Raw genomic sequence first — 14,877 nt, forward strand, 5'->3', positions numbered from 1 at the left:
ACCAGAGCACTCTAACCCTCTGTAAATGAGCTAAAACTTCTGTTTAGTAATTGAATCCCTCTTGCACAATAGTGACAGTCCAGAGGCGAACTTGGGCTGCAAACTCCCATCAGCCACAGTGGCTAGGAGAGTTGTAGTCCAAAACATCCTGAAGGCCACAGGCTGAGAAAAAGTTGCTTTAATTTGTAGGCCACCATTTCTAAAGAGTGCTTCAGTGGGCAGGAGGAGGAAACCATTGCGGCTGGCCCCTCTGTTGTCACAACAGCAGCTCAGCCTCGCAGGGATTTGTACGGTTGCCGGGTTCAGGGAAGAAGAAAGAAGGGCGTTGGTTGCTTAGCAACCTTTACATATTTATCCAATATCCTAGATTACGGGGGGTGGGAACCTTGTTCGGCCCATATTTCCTTTGGGGGGGGCAGCTTTGGGTGGAGTGGGGGGTGCCATGTGGCAGAGGTGGGCAGGGCCAGAGGGAAAAGTGGGCAGAGCAATTAATTTAAATATAATATTTGTATGGTAAAGTAATTTCTACACCCACCTGCTCAATCTTCCATCCAGGCAAGCAAAAGGCATTGTCAGAATTCGACAAATTCCAGCCAGGCAAAAACACTCAAGAAGGGTGCAAGGCAGGGCTGGTGAAGGCCTTGAGAGGGTGTATACCCTGAGGAGAGTCCCAAGGGCCAAACAAAGAGGTCGGGAGGGCCATCAGATGTCAAGGAAATAAACAACTACTGTATCTGACTTTTAGAAGACATCTGAAGGCAGCCCTGTATAGGGTAGTTTTGAGTATTTGATGTTTTACTGTGCTTAATGTTTTCAATTTGTTGGAAGCCATACAGAGTGGCTGCGGCAACCCAGTCAGATGGGGGGCATATAAATTTAATAATAATAATAATAATAATAATAATAATAATAATAATAATAATAGCTCCCAGGCCTGAAGTTCCCCACCCTCTTAGAATAAGCAACTTTTCAATTGTTTTTAAATTTTTGTCTGATCCCAAGGGATCAGAGCCTGTCTCCCCTCCCCACCCCCCTTCATGGCAAAAAGCATAATATCAGTGGCAAGTTGGTTTTTCTCTTTTTTAAAAATCTGATTTTTACATGGAAAAAACAAGAACCCCAACCTGTCAAAACACCCAAACCCATGAAACCCTGGGCAAATCTTAGTGAAGCTGCAGTTGCCAGAACCGATGGTGATGAACAGCAGCACAGTTGCAGAACAAATAACCAGATAATATTGGGGGGGGGGCTAGATTGGCATTGCCGGGCACTTGCTGAGGACCATGTCCCAATATAGACCCCGTTCCCAGTCCCTGGAGTGCCCTGCTGCTCTCAACGCTCACTGTTGCTGCACGTTTAGCTGTTCTCTCCAAGCCAGCAATGAGAGGGTGAAGAGGAGCAGCAATCGCCTCTCTGCCTTGTGATTTCCTTTTGGCCGGGGTATGTGAACTGGGCTCAGAGGGAGAGGCAAGGAGATGGTGGCTGCACTGCAGGAGGTTAGGGGGACATTGAGAGCATCTTGCCCAGGGGTATTCCAAAACCTAGAACCAGCCCTGGAGGAGGTGGAGACTTGTGAGGTACGCATGTGTAGGACTGGCGCCAAGGCCCAGCATGGTGGGGCATCTGCCGAGAGCCCACAACCCCACAGGTGCCCCATGGATAATAGCTCCCTGGACCTGATGTAGACTCACTTAGGGAGGTGTGCCCAGGCAAGGCATGGCCAAAATCTTGTAGGTGGTGCTGCAAGTGTGTGTGTGTGTGTGTGTGTGTGTGTGTGTGTGTGTGTGTAAGACTAGGGACACAGAAAGCTCCCTTGTGTTGTGTCAGAACCATTGGTCCATCTCTCTCACTGTTGTTGCACAAAAATCCCAATCTCCGAGTGGTGCTACATTTCAGGGGTCCCAGGACTGAGGCGCAGCGGGGACCGTGGTGCCTTCAGGATATATGGTCTATTTACACATACAGCCTGAGATGGAAGGGTTCACAGCATGAACACCCCAAAGAGTCTTGCTTCTCCCACTGCCGCAGCCTTGGATTCAAACAGAAATCAAACATTGCTCTCTGATTCTTTCTACAGCGTGCTGCTTTACTTGTAGTTGACATCACAGCCCCCAAAACTCTATTCCAGACTCTGGCTTTTGTCTGTTGTTGTCTCGCACCAAGCCCCTTAAGCCGTTGTTCTCCTAATTGCCCATCACCTAGGCAATCGCCTCAACACAGGAAACTAGCCTGGCTTATAAAACTTGCTGGATCCAGGCGTTCAGAAAGCTAGAGAGACTTGATTGGATTTTAACACTTGCTGGATCTAGGGCAATAGTTCCCAAACTCCTCACCCCACCCGAGATCACTTGGAAATTGCCGAGGGTCTTTGTGGGCCAGTTACGGTTTATCTGCCTGCTGCAGCAACTGTAATGTGCTGGAGTAAACGCTCTGTGACTTTTAATTGTCTTTTTTACAGAGACACCACAGATTACCTGACCTTTCTGGTCATTGACCGTATTAAAGATATTTGATTTGATTTGATACCTGAATAAAAGTTTGTGGACTGCCGGACCACAGTTTGGGAACCCCTGATCTAGGCTTTAGAGAGGTTTCTGGCACCCTCAAACTCCTAACAGTGTTGTCAAAGTGTAGAAACAGCAAGCCTAGATTCTGCGCTGCACAAAAACCAGCGTGTGTTGTTGAAACGTGAGGCGGTCTGGCTGATGTGGTTGTGATGATGGTGGCGATTGTGGGGCGGGCAGGCAGGGGGTGGGGTGTAAGGGGGGTGTGACAATCATGGTAGCTTGATGTTGCTGGTGGGACAGCTAACACAGGAAGCAAAGGCAGGAAGTCTGAGGCCGCAAAGCCGGAAGCCTCTGCTGTTGCTGATAAGGCCTGCCTGATGGGGACCCGAGGCTCAGAACTGCCCTGCAAGCCAGGGGGGCTTTAAATAGCTCTCCTATCTTCTGTAATAAAGGATGGAGCTGGAGGGCAGGGGGGAGCGGTGGAGGCACAGCTTCCTGTTTGGCTACCGAAATCCTGAATATTGGAGGAGAGGGGGTGCTGTTACTTCTAGCCTCCCTTCCCCCAGCTATTGTTTTCTCTTATATCGGGTAAATGTACACATGCTGAACCCGCTAGGATCCTTACCACATAAACAGCAACATGCTCCTCTGGCAGTGCCCTGCCCCGCCCCCCGCCCCAAGTTAACAGGTTGTGGGTTTGTTTTTGCTTTTTAAAGATCTGATCTAGAATGATAAAAGAGAACTGTTGTACCTTCCCACTCCAAATTAAGCATAGCATAGCAGCTTGCTAAAGGTTGCCAACGGACCAGCGTGAACTGGCCGCCTGTGGTATAGTTGAAATAAATTAAAATTGGGAACCCTTGTCTGCCATACATTTAAAGCACATGGCTTCCCGCCCCCCGCAAAATGTAGTCTGTTTAGGGTGTACCGGTAGTTTGTTAAGGGTGCTGGGAATTGTAGCTCTGTGAGGGGTAAGCTATTGTTCCCAGGATTTTGTGAGAGGAGCAAAGGGCTTTAAATGTGTGGTGCGTACCCAGCAGGGATCCAAGGTTTCTTTGTTTTTTTCTGGGTAGCAAGAAGCAAAAGTGTGTGGAGGTGTGTATCTCTATCCTTTATCACCTCTGTTATAGGAGACAGTGATCTAGACAGGCTTTGGTGTGTTATATACACCAGATCGCACCCTAGCACTTATTCTTAATTAATATGGGACAACTGCCCTCCAGCCTGGCTGCCTTACTTCCCCCTATAATAGTCCCTGGGACTTTTTTAACAGCTGCATCACGGGCTTCATCCAATAAATGAAGCCTTTCCCTATCCCTCCATGTGAGGAGAAAGCTTCTCCTGTTGGATTTCTGCCCGACATACACCTGTTGAAGGCAGCCTGAGAGATCTAGCATGGCAAAGTGATTAGAGCATCACACTAAGAGCTGTTCAAATCCCTACCCAGCACACTGAGTGACCTTGGGCCAGTTGCTCTTTCTCAAGGCCTAACCTACCTCACAGGGTTCTTGTGAGCTTTAAATGGGGAACCACATACACCAGCTTGAGCTATTTGATGGAAAGTTGAGACGTAAATGTCATCATAAAATAAACAAAGAAACCAGCCAAATATTAGTCTCCCAAAATCTGGAAGAAAGCGAAGAGGGAGTAAAGCCAAGACATAGCAGCTTGACTAGTGAACCCACGGTTTAGCAGAAGTTTTGGTTTCTAGGTGATAGCTATACAGGTGTCGCCATTTCTACCTGTGGGACCTCAAGGTGTTGCTGGACTACAACCCCCATCATCCCTGGCCCCGGGGCTGATGGGAGTTGGAGTCCATCAACTGTATGGAGAGCCACAGGTTTCCCACTGCTTTGTTTAACTGAAGTTTGGCATAGGCAAATTAAGCATGCAGAATTTCCCCCATGGTTTTGTGTAGGTCAAGATGCTTCTAAAGGCACAGGGGCAGAGTCAGTAAAAGGGAAAACAAGTTGTGAGCTTGACCCATGAATCGTGCTCTTTATGAAATATTCTGGCCTACCACTAGGACTCTACCTGAAAATGCTCCCTTGGCACCAGTGCTTATACTTTCCCCGTTTGAAAACATTTCATATTTAATAGATGATCCCTGAGGCCATTCTTTCTCTGTGCCGCTTAACAGCAGCTTGATCCAAAGACCTTAGCAGGTGAACATTTTTTATTTCCTGCTTACTTCAGCCAATCAAGAAACAGGAGCAAGGAATTGGGTCCCCTTTTTTTCCTCCCTGGTCAGTTAGCGACACCATTTAAAATCCTAAAAAATAAAATTGTACCCTAAGCTTTTAAAAAAACCCAAAATAGATCCACCCTTTCAATGGCCACAGATTGCTTCATAGGGAACTCTTATCAAACATCGCAAAGATAGTTGCCGTAGAAGAGGAGCGAGATGCCTCTGCTCAAGACATGTAAATTAACTTGCATTTCAAACTACAACATTCCCAGAGGGCTCTTGGGACAGATGAAAAATCAGCACCATTGGCTCCAGGGTTTTGTAAAGCAAGACATCAGCCTCAGTGGCCTCTTTAACCTGGAAGAGGCAGGGTGGCGGCGTACTAACTGAGTATTTGCTGAAACTGTCTCAACAACACAAAGCAGTGAATAATGTCAAAGGGAAACTGCCGGTGCTGACCTTGTCAGAGTCTGGGGTCCAAGTTCAGGAGGTGCCCAATCTTACTTCCACCCTGCCAGGTTCCAGCCCTAACAAAAATGGCTCAGTGTTCCTTGTTTTTGAAAACTAGAGCAGTCCGGTACTAATCTACAACCCAGCCCAAACACAGAATGTCCCCCCCCACCAATAGAGACAGCAATGCCAAACCAAAAATGACTACAAATCTTTCAAGAGCTTCATTTCTCTCTCTCTCCTCTTTTAAATACATGCCTTTTGGGTGGTTGGAGAAACACAAGCCATGCACATTCAGTCTCAAACAACCTGAAAGGGTTCAAACCAAATCAAAAGATCCGCTGGTTTTGCCAAGAACACACCCATGGTGGACAAAAGCACATCTTAATGTGACAGGGTTGTGAATGGAAGTGGATGCTTAGAGAAAGAATTTGCAAAGCCCTAAAAGCATCCATGGAGCTGCGTGAATATGTGGTTGAAAGGAAAATTAAAAAATTAAAAGATCACGGAGAAAGGTAAAGTCGGGAAAGGCAAACCATTGTACAAGCTGATAACCCCTGAAATGCAAAAGGAAAAATGAACTGACCTTTTATGAAGAGGAGTACCTCCAGTTTTTTGGGGGGGAGGCTGAAGCACCTCAAAACTTGGACTCCATCCCTGAAATTCTTGGGGTTTGGCAGGCCAGTACAGGCACCCCTGTAGGAATATCCTCTTCCTGCTGTCACCATGATGATATGGCGGAGAGGACTGTCTCCACGCATGACAGTTTTTTGTGGGGGGTCCCCCATTTCACCCCCATCTTCTATCTCTCGGCCGGTCAGGCCGTGCAGTAGAAGGGAACTCTCCCATTCAGAGCTCAAGGCGTCTCTTGTGGTGGTTTGGTTTGGGTTTTTTAAAAGCTCAGAGACATCAACCGCCGCGAAAGGGAAGGAAGAGGAAATTTTTTTGTACCAGAAGGAAAGAGCGGAGGGGGCCCCTGTTTCTGGAGCCGGGTGTGTATGAGAAAGAGAGAGAGAGAGGAACTGAACCAGAGACCAGCTTGGTGCAAGCCTGAGACAGAGAAGGGGCCAGGGAGCCAGCTGCTGACGAAGATGGAGGAACATCTCCAGAACTTACCTTGATGGTGCAATCCATGGCACGCCTGCCTGTACCTGCTGCTTCCCGCCTAGAGTTCCATGGGCGCTTGGCTCAGTTGCATTGGCAGGGGCTGATCTTGCACAGGGGGCCGGATGAACAGGGCTCGGGTGTGTGTATGTGTGTGTGTGTGTCTAATTTTGGGAAGTGAAGTCACACAAGCCGCTAGGGCTGGTTTCCTATTGGTGTGACCAAGCTTGCAAGCTCTGAAACTTTTTTTTTTTTAATAGCATCAATTGGTTTGCGAGCCTTCTCTCTCTCTCTCTCTCTCTCTCTCTCTCTCTCTCTCTGTTCAACTTCAAATTGCAAAGCGGGACAAGAAGTCGGGAGAACGGAGGCAGAAAGAAATGGGAGATTTCGTTGGCGGGGAAACACAGCATGCGAAGAGGAAAAGAAGACCTCTTTCTACAACAGGACTGCCAGATTTTCAGAAAGGCCGTTTCGATGATTATTTGTTTATTGCAAGAAGGACCAAGAGGGGAGCTCCTAACAAAAACCAGGAAGACGGTTTCTTCTCTAAAAGCAGAGATGCACAAACTCATGTTCGAACTTAGCTTCTTGGATTGGAACACAGGAGACTGTTTTATATGGAGTCAGACGATCCAGCCATCCAGCTCAATATTGCCTGCACTGACTGGCAGCAGCTCTCCAAGGTCCCTGCCAAAAATCTCCCTCTGCCCTACGTGGAGGTGCTGGGGACTGAACGTGGGACCGTCTGCATGCAAAGCAGGGGCTCTGGCCCTGAGCCACAGTCCTTCCCAAAGAAGCCTGGTGCACACACCTGGAGCACTAACATCCCACTGCTGTAGAATCAGTAAGAGAACAGGCCAAATTTTGATAGGAACATAGCCTGACTCTGAGTCAGACGCTTGGTCCATCTAGCTCAGTACTGCCTACACTGGCTGGCAGCGGATCTCCAGGGTTTCAGGCAGGGGATATTCCCAACCCTATGTGGAGATGCTGCCGATTGAACCTGGGACCTGCTGGCAGCAGAGAATATGCTGTGCCACTGAGCTACAGCCTTTTCAAAGGTGCTGTATGTATTTGGAAGCAACCTAGTTTCTAGCCAGCCTAAAGGATACGCTATCAGTACAAGCCTAACTAAAGCACATTACAAGCTACCGTATTTTTCGCTCTACAAGACACACCTAGTTTTTGGAGGAGGATAACAAGAAAAAAATATATTCTGAATCTCAGAAGCCAGAACAGCAAGAGGGATCGCTGCGCAGTGAAAGCAGCAATCCCTCTTGCTGTTCTGGCTTCTGTGATAGCTGCGCAGCCTGCAGTCGCGCCATAAGACGCATCATCCTGTTAATCAATAGTTTTTCGTGACATTCCTAACTGCAAAAGTCTGGTTTTTCCGTGTTTTCTCTCTCTCTCTCTCTCTCTCTCTCTCTCTCTCTCTCTCTCTAGTGGATTTGCCGCTCAGGAGTGCTTTAATCCCTTTTAATTGTGCAAATCTAAATTTCTGTCATTTTTGTTTGTCATTTTTATTGTATTGTTTTGTTTTGTTTTTGTTGTTATAAAAAACTTTTGAAACTTTAAATATATATATATATATATATATATATATATATATATGAGAAATCTAGAAATACGGAGCAAAGTTAAGTGTGGATAAGCCCTGCGGCTGGAGAGTTTGAATGTGCAATGTGCCCTTTTCTCTCTCAAAGTACTTGGGTGTCCACAAGATTCTGAATCGCAGCCACAAGTACATTTGGAATTTGAAAAGCAGTGATATGAAAAGACTCTGAAAGTCCGTTCTAGCTCAATTGTTTGACCCACATGCATCTCATCGGGGGCAAACTCTCCTTAGAAATCTGTACTCTTCTTTTTCTTCCAACACTTAGGAAAACAGCAGTTTCTGAACAAAGGTGATGTGGTGTGCTGTTTTTAATAAGAACGACAATATTCAGAAATGTCGCAGTGTTAATCTGAATGATCTGACAGGCTAGCTTTATCCTACTGAGACGGTTTTGAAAAAGATAGTCGTTAAACTCTGGCGATCGCCATGTCTGCTGTAGGGAAACATAGAATCAGGCACTCCTATTGCCATGACTCCAGTCGATCACGTCAATTTATTATTTGGACGCCACTCTTCTGCTCATAGAGCAGCTTCACAACATTAAAAAGGGGGTTGGGGAACCCACTTGGAAGCAAATACTTCACGTCTTAAACATGCAACGGTACCAAATCCACCTCTCCTTTCTGTTTGTGCTGATAACCTTTCTATAATGCAGACCTGTGACATCATTTCGCTCAAAAGCTCCTGCCGACTTTCCAGTAGTAGCCAATGAAGTGGAACAAAGGAAGGGTAAAACTAAAGTTAATGATATCATGCCAACTGCTGTGGTCCTGGGAGATATGGGGAGATGTGGACCACTTCCAGACACTTGCTTAATGAGCAATCAGCCTGATCTGTTTGCAGAGAGATTGAACAACATTGGTTATCTAATGTGCACTCACCCTGATTCCCCCCCCCACAGGACTACAATTCCCAGCATCCTTAAAAAAACTACAGTTCCCAGGATTCCTTGGGGGACGTCATGTGTTTAGGGAAGCTTTTAATGTTTGATGTATTACAGTATTTTAATATTTTATTGGAAGTCGCCCAGAGTGGCTGGGGAAGCCCAACCAGATGGGCGGGGTATAAATAATAATAAATTATTATTATTATTATTATTATTATTATTATTATTATTATTATTATTAAATATATGGTGTGGATCTGCCCATCTCACTTTACCAGTCACTTTCCTTTCCCAACCCTAGAAAAAAAGCTCAACAAATCTGGCCCCCTGCTTTATGGGGAAGATTTTTTTTCTTTCTCTCCCCACCCTGCTGCTAACGAATGCTGGGAACTATACAGTAGTACCTTGGGTTACATATGCTTCAGGTTACATACGCTTCAGGTTACAGACTCCGCTCACCCAGAAATAGTACCTTGGTTAAGAACTTTGCTTCAGGATGAGAACAGAAATCGTGCTCCGGTGGTGCAGCAGCAGCGGGAGGCCCCATTAGCTAAAGTGGTGCTTCAGGTTAAGAACAGTTTCAGGTTAAGAACGGACCTCCGGAATGAATTAAGTACTTAACCCGAGGTACCACTGTATGGGAAAGTTTAACTGGAAGACATAGCATCTCTTTCACCGGCTTGTTTATGTGTCTGGGCGCCGTGGCTCTCTCTGCAAAAGGAGCGGCATGGTGCACCATAACACCAGTTAGTAATGCTGGATGAGAGGTTCCTCTGCCAGAGGCCCTGCTCTCCAAGATTGCCCAGCGGCAGTCTCAGAAAGGAGCAGCCTTACTATTCAGAGTCCTTCACCCGCCCCTCCTCGTCCCCTGAGCTGTGTTGCACCTGGTTTGTGCTTTGTGGGGAGGCATGGGGCCCTGTGGTTTCCGGTCGATGTTGTGCACTCCTTGCCTCAGTGCTGGGGCCGTTGCATAACCTCACGCTGCTGTTTCAAGCTGAGGAACCCACCCCTCCCCTGAGATTCCCTGACAGGGGAAGGGGCTGAGACTGGAGGGGTTGCAGGGTCAGGCCCTCTCTCTCTCTCTTTGACTCCCCCTTCCCCATTTTACTGGGGTGCCGAAGTTCCTGCTAGGATCATGGGAAATGAGGTTTGCCAAAAGTTACTGTGGAGAGGTGGAAAGTAAGGCCCTATCTAGCCACTGAAAGGGGTTGAAAGCAGGGGAGGGCATCTCAGGCCTGGGGTTGGTGGGGGAAGAATCCGGCCCCTCTTTGGGGTTTTCTCTAGGCCACACCCTCTCTTCTTAGGTCATGCGCCTTGTGGTCCTGCTCCGTGCTCCCTTTGAATGCATGTGCCTGCCATCATGCCCTTGGGCGGATTGAACATGGATACTTGCAGGTGTAGAAACCTTTGCTTTGTGTGTGGCTGGAATTGCTCTGCACCTACTTTGGCCCCTGGCTACACCCATCCAGCAGCATGTGGCCCCCAGAAGGTTCCATACAAGGCAACATGGCCTCAGACTGAAAAGGTTTTCCCTATGCTTGGCTTAAAGATTTGGATCCAGGGCTATTAAGGAACAAGGATTCCACAGCAAGGGCTTTTTCTCTTTTTTTGCAGAGCTGGGTTCCAGTTAGGGTAGAGGGCAATCCTCTTCTCTCTTACCCAATCTCAAGCCTTTACACAATCTGTGGGTTTGTGGTTTCTGGCTGTTCAAGGGGGCTGATCTATCTCTATGGGTTGTGCAACTGTCCTGACCATCGTTGCTCTCTTGCCTTCCACAGAAAAAGACAGGCTGGGGAGATGAGGTGTGGTGTAATCTCTCTCTCTCTCTCTCTCTCTCTCTCTCTGTGTGTGTGTGTGTGTGTGTGTATACGCAAAGATGCACTCTCAGTCTGTTTCAAACACAGAGAGCTGCTTGTGCAGAAGGACAGCAACTAAGCCTTAGGACCTGAATGCTCTCTTGCTACCTCTTTTGCATCTCCAGCCAGCCACTTCCTTTGTGAGGAAGATTGCTTGTTAATGGCTCCAGGTGGGTGGGGTGCTTGTTATCTCAATGGGAGCTAATGACTGAGAGATATCTGGCACTCTCTCTTCTGAGCTGCCAGGACTTTGAGAAGTACTTCCGCCACCCTGACACCCAGTAGAACGCATGATGTGGCACTCTCCTGCCTGACTGGCTCATGGGGATAAAAAAACGACTATGTAACTTTAATAACTGGCAGGGAACTGTGTTTGCTTTTTTCCTCTTCCCTCCTTACTCCCTTTTCCTTTTGTGTGCTGCAGTTGCAAGCCTGAGGGCAGAGACCATCTGGTTTCAACTGACTGCATGTGCTCTACGCAGGGGGTCAGAGCGATCTGCTCACCATGATGCTGGCCCAGAGGACTGAAATCGTGGTCAGAGTTCTCCTGCCCTTTGAAGTGGGGCAAGGAGCAATGGCAGGGGAAGGGGCCTTCTCCACGGCGGCAGCACCCCCACGTGGAAAGCTCCCCTCCCCAACTCTGACATCATTTTAGTCCCCAGCATATACATTTTACGAACCCAGAGTTGGTCAGTACCATTAGGGGACCAACCCCAAAGTCACAAGCTACTGAGTTCTCCAGAATGCTTCATCAGGCGAGTTGTTACACAAAGCCTCTTGCCCAATGAACGAAGCTTCTGGAGAACTTGAAAGCTCGCCAAGTTTCTGAGACATTTTGGTTCTTGTTGCTGAACTCTGGATTTTGCAAACTCTTATGAACCAATGTATTTCTCCAGCCTCTTAAACACACCCTGACCCCCGCTCAGATTGTATAGTTCTTTCTGTTTACTTTTACCTGAAGGATCGTCTTGCCACTTATATATTCAATCAATCACTGAGCTCTGAAGGAGAAGGCTTCTGGCAGATTGTCCCTTACTCGGAGGTTCATTCTACACAATGTCAGAATCAGGCCTTTAGTGCTGTGGCACCAGCTCCTTGAATATTTGACAGGTGCCACCTCTATTATATTTTTTGTCCCCTTCTGAAGAAGACCTTCCTATTTCAACCAGGCTTTTAAGTTGAGAACTTTCCCGGTCTGCATCTTTTATTTCAATTTATTTCGATTTTTTTTTAAAGTATTTTATCACTTGCTCTTTGCTGCTCTGGGCTCCTTTGGCAGAACAGGCAGGATCTAAATTTAACAATAAGTAAATATTTTAAAGGAGAAATAAAAGCAGCACAACAGGGCACATTATTTTATGTACATTGTTAAATGTACACGCTATTCTCTTCTTTGCTTTTCAAATGGTTTTAATATTGTATTTACATATTGTTGTAACCCCCCTGTGGGATGGGGAGGGAGGCTGTGTGTTTGTATGTGTCCTGAGTGTATGAACATGTCAAAATGTGTGGGGACCCCGGTTAGCCACCCCTACTATAGAGTAAAGCAATCCCAATTCACAAACCAATTTAACACAGTGGCGTAGCGTGGGTTGTCAGCACCCGGGGCAAGGCAAGTAATTTGCACCCCCTAACCCGTGGATTTGCGCCCCCTAACCCTAACCCCCAGATGTTGCGCCCGGTGCGGCCGGCCCCCCCTGCACCCCCACGCTACGCCACTGATTTAACACGCCTATTTTCCACCTTAGAAATAAAGTGTGTGTGTGTGTGTGTGTGTGTGTGTGTGTGTTTGACTTGGCTCCAGTCTTTTACCCACTTACCTGGGAGCAAGTCCCACTAACCTCTGTCGGGTCTGCTTCTGAGCAGACATGCCCAGCCTCACGTTTTGTGTTCCTTTTTGTGAGGCAGGGCAGCACGAGTGATTTTTAACAGCTGCTATGAAAGGAACCATGAAATCATCTTTTCTCCCTTCACTCCACCCCATAGCCTCCTGGGGTCACAAAGATTTTCCATCACGACCAAAGGTCAAGCAATGGCTGCTGATTCCCTTACACTGTAAGGATCAATACAGAGTTGTTAAACTACAGCAATAAACACATTTCACACAGATTGTGAACTCCCCCCAAAAAGAAAAAATAAGATGCTTCTTTGTTGAAATTTCCACTCAGAGCGTGTGTAGATTGCAACATGTGAATTATCATACATTGGTACCTCAGGTTACATACGCTTCAGGTTACATATGCTTCAGGTTACATGGGATTCAGGTTACAGACTCCGCTAACCCCAAAATAGTGCTTCAGGATGAGAACAGAAATCGTGCTGTGGCGGCGTGGCGGCAGCAGGAGGCCCCATTAGCTAAAGTGGTGCTTCAGGTTAAGAACAGTTTCAGGTTAAGAACAGACCTCCAGAACAAATTAAATACTTAACCAGAGGTACCACTGTATATCTGAGGATTTGCAAATGACAGTTTTAAATGACAGCTTTTATGCTCAGGGCCAGCCCTATCGTTGCTATTTCATTGTGCAAACCTAAATGATCAATATGTGATTGAATCTCTCCCTCGAAATAGTGGCACTCTGGAGGTGGTGACCTTAGATGGCCTGGTTAGAGCCTGGGAAAAGTTGTTTCTTAATAGCACAATCCTAGGCGTTCAGGAACAAGTCCTCCTTAGCTTATTTCCAGGTAAATTGGTAGAGGAGCTCAGCCTCATAGTTCTCAGCCCAGGACAGGCCTCAGAGGAAGCTGCGGTGTCTCATTTTGAGATTTATTAGGGCTACTTCTACAGCCTGACAAGGAGATTCTGCTGGCTGCATCGTGGTCCCTAGAGATAAACACACCAGTTCTGCTTCCTCTCACGATTCCCCCTCCCTCCCCCCAGCTCTGAAATCCGACCACCTGGCCTTCTGATCTGGGGCTGCAGAGTCGTGATACGCGGACACAAACACACACACACTGGCTGTGACGACATAGACGCCTATCTCCCCCTCCCCATAAACTTAGAAAAAAGTCACGAAACCGGCTAAACCAGCCAATGGCTGGGCAGAGGAACTGGAAGGGTAGGGGGATATTAATAGAGAGAGGGAGAAAGGGCAGCAGTAGCAGCCTCTGAATTTCCTGGCCAAGGAAAAGCACCCAGCAGCATTTCCCCCCCTAAGGCATGGTGCAGGATCCCACCGCTCAGAGGTCTGTGTAGGTACGCACACCCTCCCTTTGCCAGTTTCGTTGTCCAAGGAACAGAAGAGGAAGAGCCAAGGAAGACGCCACCAGGCAGTACTGGGTCAGCTATCCTAGAACGCAGCAAAGAGGTGAGTAGCCTGCATAGCCCAGTGGCAAAAAGCACATGCTCTATGTGCAGAAGGTCCTGGGTTCGATCCCCAGCATCTCCAGCAAGGGATGGGAAGGTCCTTGGCTGAAACCCTGGAGAGCTGCTGCTGGACCAGGAATCTCTGACCTTCCAGGTGATGCTGGACTCTCACTTGCATTGCCCCAGACTGGCTGCGGATCATGGGAGTTGGAGTCCAGCAGCATCCCTGGAGGATGCTGAGCTAAATGGACCAACAGTCAGACTCAGTACAAGGCAGATTCCTAACTAATGCTGAGGTGATGGTGCCTGTGAGCAGGGAAAGAGAGGCAGCAGCTCAATGCAAATTCGTACCAGAGGTTTCAGGTTCAATGTAATTGGCATTTGCAGTTAAGAGGCCCTCATGTCTCTGGGAAACCCACTGCTGACCAGATCAGGGAGGGCCACTGCCGCTTAGTGGGCTAAGATGGATCAGTGGTTTGGCTCAGTGTACCTATTCAACTCAGTACATAACACGTACTTTAACCTTAAAGCACAAGGCTCCTAATCTCAGGGTTGTGAGTTTGAGCCCCACATTGGGCAAAAAAGATTCCTACAGAGCAGCAGGTTATACTAGACGACTCTGAAATTCTGTGATTCTGTGACGGCAAGTCCAGATATTCACAAACAAGAAGGAAAGCAAAAATCATACTGCAATCTGATTGCGAGTGTTAGAATATGAACTTTTTTTTTTGCTATTGTTGTTTCAACTGTTTATTATTATATCTGCCTTACTTTTGCCTAGTTTTAATACTTCTTTCCTTAAAAAAATAAAAAATTCTGCTCAATTCAGATCTAAATCGGTCTAAATAGATTGCAGACATGGATCCTTGGCGCCAATGCTGGATGGAGCCCCCCTTGCAAATGGTCCCGACTGGAGCAGAGGTGGAACAGTTGGGTAAGAGATTCTCCCCTTTATTCCTTTCACACT

At 47.3% G+C, this 14,877-nt stretch overlaps 2 protein-coding genes across 5 annotated transcripts in view; one reads left to right on the forward strand and one right to left on the reverse strand.

The window, feature by feature from the left end:
* The window catches only part of LOC310850044 (retroviral integration site protein Fli-1 homolog), a 32,094-nt gene extending 25,681 nt beyond the window's left edge, over positions 1-6,413 (reverse strand). For 2 of the 3 annotated variants that reach the window (XM_083751085.1, XM_083751083.1), the window contains exon 1: positions 6,262-6,413. In XM_083751085.1, the coding sequence (XP_083607211.1) occupies positions 6,262-6,279 (18 nt within the window). In that variant the 5' untranslated portion in view covers positions 6,280-6,413. The remainder of the gene's footprint in view (positions 1-6,261) is intronic. The other variant, XM_083751084.1, reaches the window with a different exon arrangement.
* Positions 6,414-12,871: 6,458 nt separating this feature from the next.
* Positions 12,872-14,877, forward strand: part of ETV2 (ETS variant transcription factor 2) — an 11,407-nt gene continuing 9,401 nt past the window's right edge. The window contains exons 1-2 of one of the 2 annotated variants that reach the window (XM_083753546.1): positions 12,872-13,911; positions 14,740-14,844. In XM_083753546.1, the coding sequence (XP_083609672.1) occupies positions 14,769-14,844 (76 nt within the window). In that variant the 5' untranslated portion in view covers positions 12,872-13,911; positions 14,740-14,768. The remainder of the gene's footprint in view (positions 13,912-14,739; positions 14,845-14,877) is intronic. The other variant, XM_083753547.1, reaches the window with a different exon arrangement.

This window comes from Podarcis gaigeae (genome assembly GCF_964106915.1).
Source record: "Podarcis gaigeae genome assembly, chromosome: 8".
Classification (NCBI taxonomy): Eukaryota; Metazoa; Chordata; class Lepidosauria; order Squamata; family Lacertidae; genus Podarcis; species Podarcis gaigeae.